Here is a 19,179-nt window from a genome sequence, read left to right on the forward strand (position 1 = left end):
TTAGTCGTGTTGACAATTTTTCTAACTAGATTAACATTACTTTTATATGTATTGACAATAAATAATAAGGAAAATTCATTACAACTTTGTTAGTTACATTAACAATACTTTTCTATTTATTGACAATTTTTCTAACTAGATTAACACTACTTTTATAAGTAATTAGAAAAATTTATTACAAGGCAAACCAATTGACATAATTAGGCATATCACATGCTGGCGCTGCTAACTAGTTATGGCCATTGAGAGCTCTTCCAAATAGATTGACAATAATTTTATATATATTGACAACAAGTAATCAGTGAACTTCATTACATAACAAACCAATTAGAAAACTTAGTCAAATCCCATGCTACCCTCTTGTTTGATGTATTGACAACTCTTTCATATCAATTAACAACATTTTTATATAAATAAATTACACTAACTTGCTTTCTGCATTGTCTTTCTTTTTGTCAATTTATGAGGGCAAACTTGTCTTTTGGCTACATTTGGAAATGTCAAATTAGTACTCCTGTTCTGATTTGGGTTTTTACTTTTCACTGGTACTGATATGATGTTTAGTATATTTAATGGTATTTTTATACCTTTTTCCTATTGCAAACACCCATTTAGTCATTTTATATGAAGAATCTTATAATTTATCGCTGCTATTTTAGCTTATTCTTTGAATTGTGCATTCAAGTAAATAAGTCTCAATAACAAAACAAGAGAAATCCTTTTTTCACAAAAAGAAAAGAAAGTTCAATTCGTGTGGAAAAGCAACCATAGAATATACACTTTGGATTGTTAATCTAAGACCTAATTAACTACTCTCAGTAAATTAAAGATATTAGTTAATTAAATTAGTTAATGTAATATATTTTTTTTTATATAAAAGACCCTAATCATACTGCTTAATTTGTTTTCTCCTTCTTTGACTTGATTATTATTGAGAGAATATCAATGGGGTTAATTTGAAAAAAATTGATAAACACTTGAAATGGGTTTTACATATGAGATCAGCATAAACTCTCAAATTAGATTTTATATTAAAAACAGAAGGAGTATATATATATCACCAATAAATACTATGACAATACAAATGAAATAGTTCAGTATATATAATATATTTCATGAATTTATAAGGTTACCGTAGGTTTCATATATTGATTATTTCCATACAAAAATGTAGTTTGCTGATCAGAAGATTGTTGAATGAACTGCTCTTTTACATGGTAGATTTTTGTGGGTTCATGATCATCGTCCAAATTCAATGTCCATTATATATTTGGAACTGATCTCGATAGAACAATTAATCTGAATTTTATGCTTTTTTAAATTGGATTGATCGGCAATTAATTTGAAAATATATGACTTATTGAATATATATTTATTTCTCAAATAAACTTCAAAGTGACATAAATATTTTCAATAGTAAATTAAATTAGCAGAATATTAGAAAAAACTTACTTGAATTTTCGGAGGTTTTAGGCAAGGTCTGATATATATATATATATATATATATATATTATATTTATATATTTATATATTTATATATGTCTAATTTTTAGAATCCTCAAACTCAAATGCACGATCTGGAATCTATGAAAAAGACAAGATAGGCTATCAGTAACTTCCCTTTTCAAAATTTAAATCTTACTTGAATTTAACATAATATCGATATCAATTATTTAAAAATAATTCATAATAAGTATCTTAAATTTAAATTTTAGATTTTTCGTTTGATTTTATATTTCATCTACATTCAGCTATCGTTTTGATTACTTCCTGTTTACAAAAGAGTCATACGGATATCTTAGACTGAAAATATAAACAAATATAATTATTATGTGTTTGTGGGGAAAAAAAAGCATAAATAAGAGTAATAAGAAAATAAATATAGATTATCCATATATGTAAAATCATGCCACTAGTTACGGGCACAAATGATAGCCTAAATACTAGTCGGAAGAAGGGAATTTATATACTTCCTTCGATGCATCAAACAATGTTAAAAGCTAATCATTAAATATGGTAGTGATTAAAATCTCAGTAAAAAAAACCGGACCAAATTAGTTGGTTCACTAGTTTGGTTTTGTCATTAAATTGGTATTGAACATACAAAAATTGGTATGAACCTGTGATGAATATCTTAGTCACTGTAAATTTAAATGAATTTTAATGATAATTTTAATATCAGTAATTATTAATTTAGTTATGGATAAATGTTAAAGATCAAAGTTCTCAATGTTGTTGTACTTTATTATTATTACAGTCAAATTATTATTATATTTCTTTGTATTTTTTATTAGTGATTTTATTAGTGATTATTAATGTTATTATATTTTGTTATTTTTAATTAAATTATATTATTTTGATATGACCAGTTTGACTCCTAACTGATTCCAGTCCGACCAATTAACCCTTAAATACCTCAATCGGTTTAGTATTTAGTCTGATTTTTTATTCATCAATTAAAATAGTAATAATACTAGTTATAATTCTTGAAAGAATTGAAAATTGATCTATGTTCCATATAACTTTTTAGTGAAGACTTGTCAATAAAAAATAATTTATTATTGCATATGTATCTTGGTAATTTTGCATGTACTTTATAAAAGATTAATTAAAACAATGTTTTTGATAAACTAAAACAATTTTAAATAAAATAATCTATAAAAATGACAACATATTATTTGAATGATCTAGGTTTTAAGTTTTTAATTAATTATTTTTACATAGAAACATTTTTTTTTAAAAAAAATGAAAGTTAAGAGATTATTTTTATTTTATATTCTATACCTATTAAAATAATTATTTTGAATGAATAAAAATAAAAAAAATTAAATCTAGATGATTCAAGTGAAATCTGAAAGGTCTAGATTTGATAAGCTTAGATTGCTTATTAAAATGATAAGCACTGTAATTGGTTCTGTTTAAATGAGGGTTGGCCCTTAATGGCCTTTTAAAAGGACTGGACCTAAAAATCTACTTAGTATTGTTATGACCGAGAAAAAAAACATATTATTCCTCCATTCCTTAATATAAAATTTATTTAATTAATTTAATTAGATTAAGAAAGTTAGATAAATTAGTTAATTATAAGAAATATGGCATATTTTTTTAAAACATCATAACCATCTTTTTTAAGATCTTCTCTCTCACTTCTACTTGATTATAGTTAAGAGAGTATCAATTAAAATAATTTAAAAAATTAATAAATATGAAAAATAGATCTTACATGTAATACCAATATTAACTTATCAATTAAGTTCAACATTAAAGACCGAAAGAATATATTTTTGAGAGGCCTAACCCTCAATTTATATAGATTTAAACAGGCCAGCACAACAGATTGGCCTAAAAGATACATTTTGAATTATTTTCTTTTTGAGAAATATAAATCTCAATCAAGTTTAGCCATCTAAAATTTGAATTAAATTTTTTTACTTTAAGTTATAATTCACTAATTATCATTTCAATTACTAGAAATTAAATATTTAGTACAAAAAACTACATGGTCGAAAGACGCCCACGACACAGGATTTGCAACCAGTATTTTTTTATCATCTGGTATATGTTTCCTTTTTTCCCCTTTCAAGTCAAGAAATTTTTTTAAACAATTTTCCGGCTATACTTTTTTTTTATTTTAACTGGAAGTAAACGACTGGGTTTTTATGAATTGGGTCTTAATGCTGGGCTCAGCCCAATCAGTTTTGGGTCCAGTTTAGGTGATAACTTGTAAAGTTGGAAACTAATGATGGTTGGGTTCAAAGCTAATCTTTCACAACTTGACAAACTAAAATTTAAATTTTTATTAAAAGATGTACATGTATTTAGTGTCTTTATCGAGATTAATTCTAATATAAAGGTGCATGTGTCTTTAAACAAAAAAAATCGTCAAGGTGGTATATGAGGTTTCAAAAATGAACAATAATGCTAAAAGCGCATGCCCTGTTGTCACCAAAAACACAGAAAATAAATGCCCTGTTTATTGAGTATTCGTATATGCTTTTCCCAGCAGACATGGTACGAAACCTTTATACCTTATTCTAGCCGACTTTACTTCTCTTTGTTCTCTCTCTCTCTCTCTCTCTTTTTTGGGTTTATAGAGCTAGAACTATAAGCATTTTCGTAGGTCTAGGTTCATAGTTAAATAGATAAATATTGCATAAAGTCACAATTAATAACCTAGTGTCGCTACTGTTAACCTATCTATGATTTAGGTATATAAAACAAAGCTCCCTTTAATAGGGATAACTAATATCAATAATTTGGAAGAAAAATAATACACCTAAACACGAATTCCCCAACTACCTCTTCTTTCTAAAATCAAATTATCGCGACCAAAAAGCTATATGGATTTAGGAGTGTCTAGGTGAAAGACAAAATTCATAATTTTAAAAATGATAGAAGTTTTATTTTGACTTGAGTAATAAAAATAAAAAAATACTCCATTCAATCTTAAATATAAGATTTAATTTATAATACTACCTCCGGTCCTAATTATAAAAGTTGGTTGATAAATTTGAAGAGATTAAGAAAATAAGTTGAGTTAGTTATTTGTAATAAATATGTGTTATCTTTCCTAAATATCCTTACAAGTGTATGAGCTCGAACTACTATTATTAGACGGACTATCTTGAAAAAAATATATAAATATGAGAGACAAAGTGAATTGGGATCTTATATTTAAAACCAAAATAAAAATCAAATAAAATCTTATATTAAAAACTGAAAATAATATAATTTATATTATAAAATAGATCTTAAAATACTTTGACAGAAAAGCAAACAGCCATTGGTTACTAATCTGTCTGGTATTTGCAGGCCCGACCCTGTGGATTCGTGCAACTATTGGATTGGAAAAGAGAGTTGTCTTAGCAAAGCATGCAGCTCATTACCCAGAATACACCGCTTTAATCTCCAACAAAGCTTATTCTTTTCTTTCTTCTTCAAACATCCTTAAAGTTCTCAACTTCATCTTCACTCTCCTCCCCCACCTTCTTCTTCTTCTTCTTCAATCTTCACTACATAAATATAATGTTCCACCAGATGCTTCTGTTCCAATCCAACATTGCAACTTCTAAGCTTCCCGACGCCCCTCGCCGGAAGGTACAATGCGCGGCGACGACACCCACGTACCCATTCACTACCAACAAACCCCCGCCAACCAATCCAAACCCCTTCGCCGCCACCATACGGCCCGCTACTACGTGCAGCGCGTCCAAGACAGCCTCACCACGCGCGTCTCCAAAGTCCTCTGCAGTATTTTCTTAAGCCTTCTCGCCATTGTAGGTCTCATCGCCTTCATCTTATGGCTAAGCCTCCGCCCGCACCGACCCAGATTCTATATCCACGACTTCTCTGTTCCGGGTCTGGGTCAAGAATCCGGATTCCAGAACGCCGAGATAACGTTCTTCGTCACGGCCCGAAACTCCAACCAGCGTATGGAGATTGAGTATGAGGCCATGGACGGGACGGTGTATTACAGGGATCAGAATATCGGAACGATGCCGTTGCTGTTTCCGTTTTCCCAGGAGCCGAAGAACACGACGGAGGTGCACGGCGTTTTGAGCGGAGCAACGTTGACGGTGACTAGCCAGCGCTGGGCGGAGTTTCTGAACGATAGGGCTCACGGGAGTGTGGTCTTCCGTGTGGAATTGACGTCCACGATTAAGTTTAAGGTGGCAACGTGGCAAAGTAAGACCCATCGGATGCATGCAAATTGTGACGTGGGTGTGGGCCCCGACGGGAACATATTGAGTACGTACAAAGATAAGAGATGTCCCGTTTATTTCTCTTGACATGTTTGGGGGCGTTGGTTTGCACGTGAGAGAGAGCATCTTCTTTCTTTCCTTTTATTTTTTAAAAAATTATTTTGTCAATTTTACATTTGCTCGTAATTATGTATTGATTATTGACTTGAATTTTCAGTTCATTAGTCTGTTTGTATTGTTGACTGAAATTTGACTTTATAGTTATACAATGAAAGAGTGTTTGTTTATAATCTCATGCATTTGCTAGATTTCTTTTTTGTTACATTAATTTGCTCAAATTTTGGATAATATTATACAGTACCACCTCCGGTCATTAATTTGATTTTGACATTCAATTTGGTTCTAAATATAATACTTAATCCATTTTATCTACCATATTTATCTACTTTTTAAAGTAGTTCTTATAATATTGCACATGTTAAATATTTTATCAAATGGTAGTTCTAATTAATACATAAGATTAGCAATGGTATTTTAGGTAAGACAACACCTAATTATTACCGGTAACTAATTCAACAAACTTTTTTAATCTACCTAAATAAGTCAACCAAATTTTATACTACCTCCGGTCCTTAATATAAGATCTTGTTTGATTTTTATTTTAGTCCTAAATATAATACTCCAATCCACTTTGTCTCTCATATTTATACATTTTTTTCCAAAGTAGTCATTCTAATAATGATAGTTCTAGTCAATACACTTGATTAGCAAGAATATTTTAGGAAAGACAACACCTATTTAGGACAAATAACTAACTCAACTTACTTTCTTAATATTCTCAAATTAGTCAACTGGCTCTTATAATTAGAACATGAGGTAGTATTATGAACTGGAGGCAGTAATAACTTACGCCCTAACCGATTTCTCTCATATATTGAAGGTGTTATAAGATTCAAAATCAATAAGTAGGTAGTTGATGTTGTGTTGGCTCAATTGATAATAAGCACTTCCTTAAATTTTGTTAGCATGAGTTTGCGTGTTCCACCCTTTGTAAACATGATAACTGTGTGTGTTCCTTCTGCTTACTTAGTGAGACATAATGCATGGAAATTAAAGAGATAACAAAAACAATCGTTTTGCGCGTTTATTGAGTATCTGTAAGTTGGTTTTATGACGATTGGCCGTAACTAGTTTTTTCCTCCCATCCATTGTACGTACCTAAGTTAATTGCATCTAACCAACGCGGGATGCTTGTTCAGGGAAAACTAATCTGTTATTATTATTAGGAAAAAAAAAATTAAATAAACACATTGACCATCACTTTTAACTCGATAATAACTATTCACAAAATTTAACTCAATGCAACTCGGAACTAATATCTTAAGTGACTAAACCATATGGATTGGGCTGTACCAATTAAAGCTCATGAATCGAGCCTCAATAAAATCAAAATTATAGGAATTAAGTTGCACTGAGTTAAAATCTAGAAACTAAGTTATAATCAAATCAAACTATAAGCACAAAAAAAAAAACTCCGACTCTAAATATAAGAATTAGCTAACTAATTTGAGTATATTAAGAAAATAAGTTAAATTAGTTATTTGTAATAAATATGTACTGTCTTTCATAAAATATCTTTATTAAAGTTTTTTTGCTAGAATAACCATTATTAAAAGGACTATACTGGAAAAAAATGAATAAATATGAGAGACAAAGTATGTTGTGATCTTATATTTAAAAGCAAAATAAAAATAAAACAAGATTTTATATTAAAAATCGGAGGTAGTATTAATCTTCCCATTCTTTTAAAAGAGATCTTGCTTGCATAATTAAGGGACCAGAGGGCGTACTATAAACCAAACTACATATTAAGGGACATGTTATTGTGATTTCAATTTGCGTTGTTGCAATACTCTCAATAGAAATAATTCTTATTAGATTATGACTTTGTTTGAATTAGTATTTGAAATCACTTATAAGCACATTTTATTTAAGTCAAGATAAAACTCTTCTCACATATTTGTTTTATATTCCATAAAGAATAATTAAAAAGCTACTTATAAACCATTCTAGATGGGCCATAATCAAATGTCAATTGCTAATGGGCTGCATATGGTTGGTCCTCTGGCCCAGTAGTTGTACATTCTGTTTATTAATCAATAAAATCTCTTTTTCCTCTTTACCCTCTAAGTTTAATATCAATAATATAACACGACACAACGAATAATAATAATATACTTTGAAAAAGAAAACTTATTTAACAACGTAAATAATACATAAGTTAATCCCAGTTAATATAATAATTATCATAAACAATTCATTAATTGCATCACATGGGATTATAATTTAATTAACTACTGAATTTAAATGTTGGTGAGGGAAGATTGGGGTTTCCCATTAGGTAATATATTTTATAATTATATTTTAATATTTTAAATCAAATATTAAATTGATGTCAATGAAGAATATCTCTTATGCCTGTTTCTATATTGTCAAGTTTAATTTTTTTAATAACTAATTACAGGTAATTTTTTTAATAACTAATTACAGGTAATTTTCCTGTCACCATTTTTAAGAAATATAATCATTATTAATAATAATCTTTCTATGCTAGTGATAATGACTGCATTTAAAATTGCAAATCAATTTGTAAACGTTAATTCTTGATTTAATTATTTGTTAGATGCCTTTGACTAGAATAGAAACGCACAAGGTTGAAGAATAAAATCCAAAAGGCAACCAAACACCCAAAAACAAAAGCTACCATTTTCATAAAATTAATTTAATTTTCAGAAAAATCTCAAAAAAATACATCTAAAATTTCAAAATTTCAAATTATGAACAATTATAAAAATGTGTTCTGTTCTCACTTGCTTTTCAAATATTATCAATTGTTATTAAAGTGTAGTGAATAAGACAGATTTGGAATTTTGAAATTAAAAAGTATCTTTCTGGATTCTCCCTTAAGCTTTTGCTTCTATGTCATTTAATTCAATATGACTCCAAGTCATCCTTTTCTTCTGCATTATTATCTGTTCCAATGGATGGATCTGACGATGCTTTTCGGTGAGCAAGAAACGCAGACAGATGGATCAAAATAAAATACTCTGTTAAATATGCTATGAAACTTGTCTTCTTATGGCTTAAAATTATAGGCGCCACAAAAGTAGAAAACTGAAAACAAGGCCTGGATATGACAGAACAAAAATAATAAATTAACAATAATATTTACTGTTATTGATATTATAATTGATACTTGATAATTGATGATGATTGATAGATAATATCCATTTTAATGATTAATGCCAAGTTGTTTCCCAAGTGTTCTGACAAACTTAGTATTGAAACAATAGGCGTTTTCTATATCATTATAAATTTACAGGTAAACTATATCTTGCTTATCAAGTAACCAGGAATGCACTGGTTTATACTATAGAGCTGTGATTGGAGGTTATGGTCACAGTCAACAAAAAAATTAATTTCTTCTTTGAAGAGCTTAATTCGTTCGCTGTTAAAATTCAAACTAATAGATAAACACTAAATAATCCAATTCAACTCTGGTAAACAGTACATCCGCTTCCAGTTTGAATCATTCCCACTTTTGTTGATGGTGCCAAGTTCAAACTTTTATAAGTAAAAGCTGCCTAAATCATAGTTCTATATCAGTTAATCATATCATTCAACAGATTTTCTTGTCTTTTGATTGGTAGTCACTAGCAGAAATGGTTGATTCTCCAAAGCTATTCCTTCTTCTCTGCACTATTTTTTTCCTCTCAGGCGTTTCCTTCGCTGATCCACCGTATAAAAATTGTTCAACAAGTAGTAATTACACCAAAGGAAGCTCCTTTCAGAACAACCTTAACTACATCCTCGGTTCTCTATCCTCCAATGCTTCAATCTCCAAATCTTACAATGTCTCTTATGGAGAGAACCCAGTCAGAGTTTATACCCTCTTCATGTGCCTTGACTATGTTCCAAATCAAACATGCCAAGACTGCATAGCCACGGCAACACAAGACATTCTTAAACTCTGTCCCCAAGCAGAAGAAGCAGTTGTTTGGGAAGAGTACTGCCAATTACGATATTCCAGCAAGAACTTCGTCGGAAAAGTGGATGTCACAGGCAAATTGGGATTTGATAATCAACAGAACATCTCAAAACCCAAGGAGTTTGAGTCTGAGGTCAATGGGTTATTGTATAGTCTTACTGAGAAGGTATCTTTCAATGCTTCTTCTAACTTGTATGCTGTTGGAGAGGCACCCTTTGAAGGGAAAACAATACATGGCTTAGTTCAATGCACCAGAGATTTATCAGCAAGTGATTGTGGTACATGCTTGAAAAGTGCGATAAGTTATCTACCTATTTGTTGTTATTCCTCAATCGGGGCTAGAGTTCTAAGTCGTAGCTGCTACTTAAGATTTGAATTATATGCATTTTATAATGGTGAACCTGATCCAAATGGTTCATTTGCAACAAGGGGAAAAAGTAAGTGTTTCAGTTTCAAGTAACTTCGATGGATAATATTGCATCAAGTTATAATTCTCCATCTGTTTGAGCTTGATTGTTTAAATGATCCCTTATTCAGGTGCAACAAACAAAGCAGGGATGATTATAGGAATTATAGCAGCGACTGGCTTGGCAATAGCGATTTTAAGTTTCTGCGTTTACTTCCTTAGAAAGAAGAAGAAAACTCAGAAAAGTATGCAAGACTATAAGCTGATATAAGGTCAATTCATGTTTCTGAACTTTTCTTTTTGCTCTGTTTAACTGCTTGGGTTCTTTTGCTCAGGGAAGGGTGGAATAGACAGTCATGTGATGGATCCTCATAGCTTTGGGCAGAGAGGTGAAACTGTGTTCCAAAATCACCAGAATTTTCGGGGAAGAAATGACAAGATAGCTGAGGATTTGCCTTATTTTGATCTTGAAACTCTGTGTGTTGCTACCAAAAACTTTTCTGATTCAAATAAGCTTGGTCAAGGCGGCTTTGGCCCTGTTTACAAGGTGATTGAATTTTAAGCCTAAAAAGGTGAACCAACTTTTCTTGCATATTTGTCATAAACAAACTTAAGGATTGTGGTTTTTGTAGGGCGTATTAAGTGATGGCCAGGAAGTAGCAATCAAGAGGCTTTCAACGGGCTCTGAACAGGGCTCAGATGAATTCATAAACGAGGTTCTGCTCATACTGAAACTCCAGCACAAAAATCTAGTGAGGCTTCTAGGATTTTGTTTAGATGGAGAAGAAATGCTTCTTGTTTATGAGTTTCTGCCTAATGGCGGCCTTGATGCAGTCCTTTTCGGTGAGTCTTTTTCCTTCACCTTTCAGACGTATCAGATAATATATTTTTCATAATTTTATCCACTTTAGAATAGTGGATCATTTCATAATAAATTAGTTGCTGTTGACAGATCCAAGGCAACGAGCACGACTAAGTTGGATCAAACGTATTGATATAATAAGTGGAATAGCAAGAGGGATTCTTTATCTTCATGAAGATTCTCGATTAAAGATAATTCATAGAGATCTAAAAGCAAGTAATATATTATTAGACCGCGAAATGAACCCAAAAATATCAGATTTTGGAATGGCAAGAATATTTGCAGGAGCTGAAGGTGAAGCTAATACTGCTACTATAGTTGGCACATAGTGAGTACTTAGATCCTTGCACAATTTTTTTATATTTTGTCGTATTTGCTTTTGTGGCAATGAATTTGCTTGTATAATTTCAAATTTACAGTGGATACATGGCTCCCGAATATGCTATGGAGGGAATATATTCTATAAAATCTGATGTCTTCGGTTTTGGAGTGTTATTGCTTGAAATTATCACCGGGAGGCGTAACGCAGGTTTCTATCACTCTAAACATGCTCCTAGCCTTTTGGCATATGTAAGTGTTAGAAATAATAATAAAGTCACCCCGGAGAATTTATAATTTATTTTAAACTTTTGGGCAAAAGACTTATGTATTGGCATTGATTGGTTGACTTGAAAAACCATTCATTCTATAGGCATGGCATCTATGGAATGAGGGAAGCGCACTGGAGTTGATGGACCCTCTACTAGCTGATTCATACCCTGAAGATCAGTTTCTAGTATACGTGCATGTTGGATTACTGTGTGTTCAAGAAGATGCGTATGACAGACCAACCATGTCTTCGGTTGTTTTAATGTTGAAAAGCCAATCACCAACTCTTGGTCAACCCAAAAAGCCACCCTTCTGTGTGGGAAGAATCATTGATAATGATCATCACGTGCCAGAAAATGAACATTGCTCTGTCAATAACTTGACAATCTCTGATATACTGCCCCAGTGAATGGATTTGAAAACTTCCTAGTCTAATTTTTCCCCTTTTATGTTGTAATATTGTAGTTAGATGGCTTTCAGTCAAAAGCTGGACATTCAAGTTGTAACTAGATTAACATTTTCTTAACGTGTAAACTAGGCTAAATGGGTATGGTTGTTATTGTTGACCTGTGAAAATGTGTATAACTAATTTATGGACCCACGGATGCATGGCATTTATTTTTATTTTCATGTCCACCACATGGCTTCCAATCACTTTGTCCTTTTTGAAGCTTACAGAAGAACAGATAATAAATTTTTATTTGTTGTACACGAGGTACATGAACAAGCGAGAGGACATATTATCGGGGACATAAAGAAGCCAGGTTGTCACTGCGGATAATCTGTGGCTATATATATTCTCTAAACTTTTATGCAAAAATTAATCCATGTGAGCATTAGTCAGATTGTGAAAGTTGTTGAATTTTGATTCCAAATGGCTAAGCATGAGGGAAAAAAATTAGCAGAACCAAGACCAAACTTCTGTTAATTCGTTCATAATGATGAAGAAAGTTCCATGCAAGACAGAAGACTAACAAGCAGTAACTACAATAGGAGAATTAGTGCTCAAGCATCAGGGTCAAAAATGTGATTTCTGCAGTTTGAATTTAGGATGGTAACTTCTGGGACGAAATTGATTACATTTGCAGGGAAAGATCAAAGTAATTCATTCTAACGAGCAAGTTTCATAATCCAGTGACTTTTTCCTTCAGGTTCGGGCATGAAACTATGACTCCAAGCAAAACCCAGCATCAATCTCATTTAGTCAAATCTTGAATTTGAAAGTCAATTCAATCATTCAATTATTTTTAATCAATATGGGGTTATCTTGGCTTCGCCGTTAGATCTACAAGATAGCAGCTTTCTTTCTCTGACAAGAAGTCAGCCATGAATAGTTTTCTGATTACTCCAAGACACAACTAAGGTCTCTCTCATTGCTAATTGTTTAGATTCTTTGATGTTGATAACGCATTGGTATTTTTCTACGATAATTTTATTAAAGAAAGAAAAAAATTTAGATTATTTTACACAGACTTCAAGGATAACGTCAAGAGAAATATGTTCCATGTTTTAAAAAATACCAGTTTCTTAATAATCGTCATCACTGATGTTGCCGCCCTTTGATTGAGACACAATGCATGGATAGAATCAAAATCATAGACCAGTGATAAGCTTGGAATAACACCAACACTTTTTTTTTAAAAATAAAAATTAGAATAATAACGTTTACCATATTATTGCTGATCTAAGTTGCTCGTAGTTCCTGTAACTTCCTGCACAATTATTGATTATCATTATAATGTTATTAATGCCCGTTGTACTTCCTTTTATTATTCTATCCCAGACGAGAAATTTCCCAGCTTTTTCTGACCCCTGTGTATAATCACCGTATCTTGCCTAACCAAACCTGATTTATACATTTATTCTGTCTTTTTGGGTAAAAATTTGTAGATTTTCAGCTATGGTTTTCTTCATCATTCCCATCTTATTTCTTCACCTTGTCTCAGGTTCAGATCCTCTCTCCACATGGTGTCCACCTGAATTCCCAGAATACACTCTGAACTCTACATTTCATAACAACCTTGAGCTTCTTCTTGGGTCGCTTTCCTCCAACATTTCAGTCTCAGGTTTCTATAACACATCCATTGGAGAAGAGCCAGATAAGGTCTATGGACTTGCACTATGCAGAGGAGACATAAACTCCACAACCTGTAAGGATTGTGTTGAGAAAGCAAGCCAAGATATACTCAACAAATGTAGGATTCAAGATGCTATTATATGGTATGATCTCTGTCAAGTAAGATACTCCTTTCAGATGTTCATTTCAATGATGGTTTATACTGGGAAGTATCCGGATGAAAACAATCAGGCAAAGGATGTGGCAGATCCTGCTCGATTCAGCCAGGTTCTGATGCACTTAATGAACAACCTGTCCAATGAGGCCGCATTTGTTCCTTCCAAGAACATGTTTGCTTCTGGGGAAATTAAATTTTTTCCGAGAATTACAATTTATGGTCTAGTACAATGCACAAGAGACATCTCTGAAACACTATGCTATAACTGCTTGAGTTCTGCAATAGGAGACCTTGGAGCTTGCTGCTCATCCCATGAAGGTGGGATAGTTCTTAGTCGAACTTGCAACGTGAGGTTTGGATTGTCTCAGTTCTTCAATACTTCTTCTCAGTACCTTGTGGTTTACCCAAATTCTAAAGGTAAGGTTTCTGATTCTGATTAGTTTAATTTTATTTCTTCGTCAAGAAGGCATATCAATGATATCGTTAGCATATTCTTACCATTTATGGGCAGGAGGGAAATGGAAGACGTGGATGCTTGTTCTGATTATATGTGCACCACTGTTCTTATTAGCACTTCTTACTGGTTTCTGTGTTGCCTATTTTCATAAAAAACAAAGGGAAGACAGAGGTGAATCTTTTCTATAATTTTTCATCTGTTGACCATGTAAAAGTCGTGCAAGAATTACTGACCTCAGTTCTTTGATTTTTCAATTTTTATTGTCCTTGAAAACGATGAATCAGATGATCAAAAAAGCGAAAAGATGCTACTACAACAATTGGGGACCCCCAAGAGTGTAACTATTACACAAGATGGAGAATTAATTAGCTCTGAAGAACTTGAGTTTATGAATTTTGCAACAATTAAGATCGCCACCGATGACTTTTCTGATTCAAACAAGCTAGGACAAGGAGGTTTTGGTTCTGTATACAAGGTATGATAATCTCTGAATTTCACTTCAGCCTATGTATTACCAAGCAAGGCATTACGCAATTTGTGGTTTGATTTTTGGGAATTTCAGGGTGTACTTCCGGATGGAAACGAAGTGGCAGTCAAAAGGTTATCAAGGAAGTCTTGGCAAGGCACAGAAGAATTCAAAAATGAGGTCATTCTGATCGCAAAACTTCAGCATAGGAATCTGGTGAGGCTGTTGGGATGTGGCTTGGAAGGAGAAGAGAAGTTTCTCGTATATGAATACATGTCCAATCAAAGCCTTGACAGATTCATCTTTGGTTTGTTGGCTTCCCCCCCTTTGCTCATTAAGGTTTATATATATAATACATATGTCACTGGTTACAGGTTTTTGGTGTTTTTATTACTTCAGATTCAGAAAAACGTTCACAGCTTGATTGGAATACATGTTATGGCATTATCATGGGTATAGCTAGAGGATTACTTTATCTTCATGAAGAGTCAAGACTTAGAATCATTCATAGAGACTTGAAACCAAACAATGTATTGCTTGACCATGACATGGTTGCGAAGATATCAGATTTTGGTATGGCAAGAATTTTTTATGAAAATCAAAGTACCGCTAATACCAAAAGAGTTGTGGGAACATAGTAAGTTATCCATTCCTAAACTTCTATAATGGAGTAAATTTTAGTTTTAGTCTTTATAATAAGTTTTGCTTAAGCTTGGTTTGGTCACCTATCATTGAAATAATGGAGTGAATTAATTTGTGTCAAAAGGAATATTGTGGGCCAATTATATGATATATATATAATTTTCATATTGTTTTGTTCTCTATTGTTTATGATGACATGTCTAATTTTCATGTATAAAATAGTGGATACATGGCTCCAGAGTATGCAATGAGAGGATTATTCTCAGCGAAATCTGATATCTTCAGCTTCGGTGTCATCTTGCTTGAGATTATTAGCGGGAAGAGAAGCAGTGGCTTTTATGCAACTGAACTTGCCTCTACCCTTCTAGCATATGTACATATCATCAATCACTCTGATATACTACCTTTTCTTTTAAATCAACCCATAAGCTTTTAGGGAAAGTAATCAAGTTTCAATAATGCAGGCATGGAGATTATGGAATGAACGGAAAGAAATGGAATTTGTGGATCCTCATTTAATGGAAGCAAGTCTCTCTTCAGAAATTTTGAGGTGCATGCATATAGGACTGCTATGTGTACAAGAAGACCCAGAAGACAGACCCACCATATCAGATATTATGGTTCTGTTAGGAAGTGAACCAGTGTCTCTTCCAAAACCAAAACAACCTGCATTTTCTGTGGGTAAATCAGTGCAAGTTGATCCATCATTGATGACAACTTCCTCTGTGAATCATATAATGCTCTCTACTGTTCAGCCCAGATGATTTTCCATCTTGTGACAATGTAATGGTTTCTTTAAAAGCACATATGAAGAGTTATATTAGTGTTTGATATATGCTTTTTTTACCACCTTATCCTTACCCTCCCCCATTGGATGGGGAAGGTTGACCCACACGCACACCCACTTCGCTTTTACCATTTGGGAATTCAGTTCCACAACATCCTCTGTAAGGGGATGTGGATGCCATTAAGCGATAAGATTCTTGGTTGTTTAATATAATACTTAACTCTCACATTACACCTTACATAACTTAAATGTACACACATATCTCCTTTTGTGGCTGTGAATGAATCATGTAAGATGCTTTGTTGACTGTACATGTGAGCTTTGATGCAGAAGATTTCAACTTTTGGGATATCAAATTATGGGTCACGAAAAGAACTGAATATTGCAGTAAAATTTTGAACCAGAAAACTTTAGGAGTTCGAGCTTTTATTTGTCCATCTAAGACAGACCCCTTTGTATGAAACTAGAAAAGTCAATTCAAAGGATTCAGACCGTTAGATGGTACTCCCTCTGGTTCAAAATATAAACTAAACTTTATCCATTGCGTTTATCAAGAAACTAATTAAAATCAATTTAAAACAATAAATGTGGAAGATATATATTTGTTTTTCCTAATATACCCTTATTAATAAAGAGATTAAGTAAAAGATGTAATAAATGAATTAAAGAGGAAAGAGAATATATGGGGATAAAATTAGAAAAAACTCATTAAATACTTGGATAAAAGTAAATTTTATCTTATAAAAAAATAACCTTTTAAAGAAAGTTAAGTTTATATTTTGAACCACTTGTCTCCTTGCGTGTACCTCATGACGCCACTTGTTTTAAAGAAAAGTTATTGGGAACAAAAGATTGCTGGTAATTAAAAATGGGCTGAAGCTGAGAATCGTTTATTTGGCCCATATACAATTAAATGATCTGTTTCTTGGCCCCTAAAGCTGAAAACTGTTTCTTTTTGTCATGTTCATGTGTATTGGTCTCCCATATTGATGGGCTGGGTCTGCCTTCGGCTGCAGCTAAAATATGGGCAAAAACCAACCAAAACCAGATAATCGGAGAACGGGGAAATCGAAAATCATTAACCTCATCTTCGAGGACCCTGACTTATTCTCTAAAACTGAAATGATCTTGGTTAATGCCTTAGTTGAAAGTTACATATACGGGTGCATTAACAAAGCAGCAGGCTATAATATATATGGGGTTTATTCCTTTACCTTGATGACACCGTGCCTATCACTTGTTTGGCTCTTTTTCATATCTTTCTCATCTCATCATTCACATAAAAGTTGACTCTTTTTCTTATGGCCAAAACCCTGATATGGTTAACGCACTTGGATTCTTGCCCCACGTTGCCTTCACAATGCCACAATCATTCTCCCAAAGCTATGTCCAAATCAGAAGGAGGCAATGGGGTTCAATATAATGGAACGCCATTAAACGCAGTGGATCCTTTTCGAATGGAATCTTGTTCACGTACAGAAGTAACCAATCAAATGTGTGCAGGTTGGGTTATTGCGTGTTCAACGAAATCCAGAAGAGAGGCCAACAACGGCTCAGATTGTTTCATATCATTGTAATGTCTCCATTGAATTACCAGCTCCAAGAGAACCATCATTCTTCGGGCATTTTAATATAGCTACGGAAGCAGGATCTGCTTTGGATCAAAGTTCCAAGACGACCGTTTCAAATGAAATGTCCGAGAGTGAACTCTTGTCTCGATGAAATGAGGTTAATCTTTTCTATATTTATATATATTCAAGTCATGGATCAAATGGAAGTATTTTCTTTCATTTATTCCTCAGTCAATTTAAGCAAAATAGTTTTTTTTTTTTTTAAAATCACATGCAAGAATCAAAGTGAAGCACGCAATTAAATTCAACATGGTTTATTTATTATATCAGTCACTAATTGTTCGTTCAAATTCCTAGTTAATTAGACGTGCTAAAGCTAGCGTTTTACTTTTAGGGTGTTTAATTAGTCGTTAGCTATTCGTCCAAATTCCTCTATTAATTTGAGTATCAGTGCTTCTAAATCACAATGTGTTCTGTTAATTCTCAAAACACAAAAGACTTCTACTTTTGGCATATGAAATCATAGATGACTCTTGAAGAAAGTAGAGCGGCAAAACCAGACTTACTATGTCTGCTCTTAAATATAAAAACAAATTAACTAATATGTAAAAATTAAAAAAATTAATTAAGTTAGTTATCTATAAAAAAAAAAGTATGTTAAGTATCTAAAATATCCCTATGTTATTTGTACTAGAAACTACTTTTTGACGAATACCTTTTAATACATGTGAGAAGAATTTGAAAAAAATTATAAATTTGGCGGACAAAATGAATTGAAAAACTAATTACATTTAGAACAAAAGAAAATTCCTTTATCAATTCTTATATTTAGGACATGAGGGTAACTGTCATAAACCTATACATGAAGCGATAGTACTTTAGAAACCCTTGACTGATTAAACAGAAAGAACAGAGGAGATATGAGCAAGAATATGTCAACACGTTCTGTTCAAGATGAAGACTGCTTGTACAATAGAAGGAACAATATGATTAAAAACTCATGCAATCATGATTCCTAATTTACATTTCAACAATTATATGGGGCCCTCAAACATATTACTATCCTAATTGTAAATTAGACTACAAATCTAATTCCATATTATTTAATCCTAGAGTCTAGTTAAGATTTCTTTTATATCAAAATAAATCCTAATACCCAAATAATTCATACCTAATGGTGGCTAAACATTAGGTAGACATACCAAAGCAGGATTAAGTAATTAAAAATTAAGTATAATTAATTCAGTGAAAACATATTCTAATCCACTCTATCTTCATAACACACCCTTCCTCTGTTTTGCTGCCGTCCTTGAATGCCCAATTAAGTGCAGCCGTCCTACCTTCTGCGATGCTTAAACTCCAAAATTATATATTGCCAGCAGTCCTTAATATAAGAGCTACTTAATTAATTTGAGT

The 19,179-nt window shown here is 32.5% G+C and overlaps 4 protein-coding genes across 4 annotated transcripts; all 4 read left to right on the top strand.

Moving 5' to 3' along the window:
• The first annotated feature begins 5,008 nt into the window (after positions 1-5,008).
• Positions 5,009-5,992, top strand: LOC114761018 (NDR1/HIN1-like protein 26). Its single transcript, XM_028950330.1, has one exon. The coding sequence runs from the start codon at positions 5,103-5,105 to the stop codon at positions 5,787-5,789; it is 687 nt and encodes a 228-aa protein (XP_028806163.1). The 5' UTR covers positions 5,009-5,102; the 3' UTR covers positions 5,790-5,992.
• Positions 5,993-9,424: 3,432 nt separating this feature from the next.
• On the top strand, positions 9,425-10,311 carry LOC114760994 (cysteine-rich repeat secretory protein 38-like). The gene is made up of 2 exons (XM_028950307.1): positions 9,425-9,916; positions 10,288-10,311. The coding sequence occupies exons 1-2, from the start codon at positions 9,425-9,427 to the stop codon at positions 10,309-10,311; spliced, it is 516 nt and encodes a 171-aa protein (XP_028806140.1).
• Positions 10,312-10,332: 21 nt separating this feature from the next.
• Positions 10,333-12,015, top strand: LOC114760995 (receptor-like serine/threonine-protein kinase SD1-7). The gene is made up of 6 exons (XM_028950308.1): positions 10,333-10,401; positions 10,492-10,703; positions 10,789-10,999; positions 11,109-11,346; positions 11,438-11,588; positions 11,710-12,015. Exons 2-6 carry the CDS (start codon positions 10,518-10,520, stop codon positions 12,013-12,015), a joined length of 1,092 nt encoding a protein of 363 aa, XP_028806141.1. The 5' UTR covers positions 10,333-10,401; positions 10,492-10,517.
• Positions 12,016-13,458: 1,443 nt separating this feature from the next.
• On the top strand, positions 13,459-16,418 carry LOC114761021 (cysteine-rich receptor-like protein kinase 15). Its single transcript, XM_028950332.1, has 7 exons — positions 13,459-14,257; positions 14,352-14,468; positions 14,582-14,772; positions 14,860-15,070; positions 15,163-15,400; positions 15,628-15,778; positions 15,870-16,418. The coding sequence occupies exons 1-7, from the start codon at positions 13,507-13,509 to the stop codon at positions 16,167-16,169; spliced, it is 1,959 nt and encodes a 652-aa protein (XP_028806165.1). The 5' UTR covers positions 13,459-13,506; the 3' UTR covers positions 16,170-16,418.
• The last annotated feature ends 2,761 nt before the right edge of the window (positions 16,419-19,179 follow it).

The sequence above is a fragment of the Neltuma alba genome, unplaced genomic scaffold, assembly GCF_004799145.2.
Source record: "Neltuma alba isolate B1F8T4 unplaced genomic scaffold, ASM479914v2 tig00011065_pilon, whole genome shotgun sequence".
NCBI classification, from domain to species: domain Eukaryota; kingdom Viridiplantae; phylum Streptophyta; class Magnoliopsida; order Fabales; family Fabaceae; genus Neltuma; species Neltuma alba.

Coding starts and splice junctions, on each gene's coding strand:
- LOC114761021 (XM_028950332.1), top strand. CDS start 13,507: ATGGTTTTCTTCATCATTCCCATCTTATTTCTTCACCTTGTCTCAGGT. Junction 14,773..14,859: donor GTTTTGGTTCTGTATACAAG/GTATGATAATCT, acceptor TGGGAATTTCAG/GGTGTACTTCCGGATGGAAA. Junction 15,401..15,627: donor AAAAGAGTTGTGGGAACATA/GTAAGTTATCCA, acceptor TGTATAAAATAG/TGGATACATGGCTCCAGAGT.
- LOC114760995 (XM_028950308.1), top strand. CDS start 10,518: ATGGATCCTCATAGCTTTGGGCAGAGAGGTGAAACTGTGTTCCAAAAT. Junction 11,000..11,108: donor CCTTGATGCAGTCCTTTTCG/GTGAGTCTTTTT, acceptor TGCTGTTGACAG/ATCCAAGGCAACGAGCACGA. Junction 11,589..11,709: donor CTCCTAGCCTTTTGGCATAT/GTAAGTGTTAGA, acceptor TTCATTCTATAG/GCATGGCATCTATGGAATGA.
- LOC114760994 (XM_028950307.1), top strand. CDS start 9,425: ATGGTTGATTCTCCAAAGCTATTCCTTCTTCTCTGCACTATTTTTTTC. Junction 9,917..10,287: donor TGTATAGTCTTACTGAGAAG/GTATCTTTCAAT, acceptor TCCCTTATTCAG/GTGCAACAAACAAAGCAGGG.
- LOC114761018 (XM_028950330.1), top strand. CDS start 5,103: ATGCGCGGCGACGACACCCACGTACCCATTCACTACCAACAAACCCCC.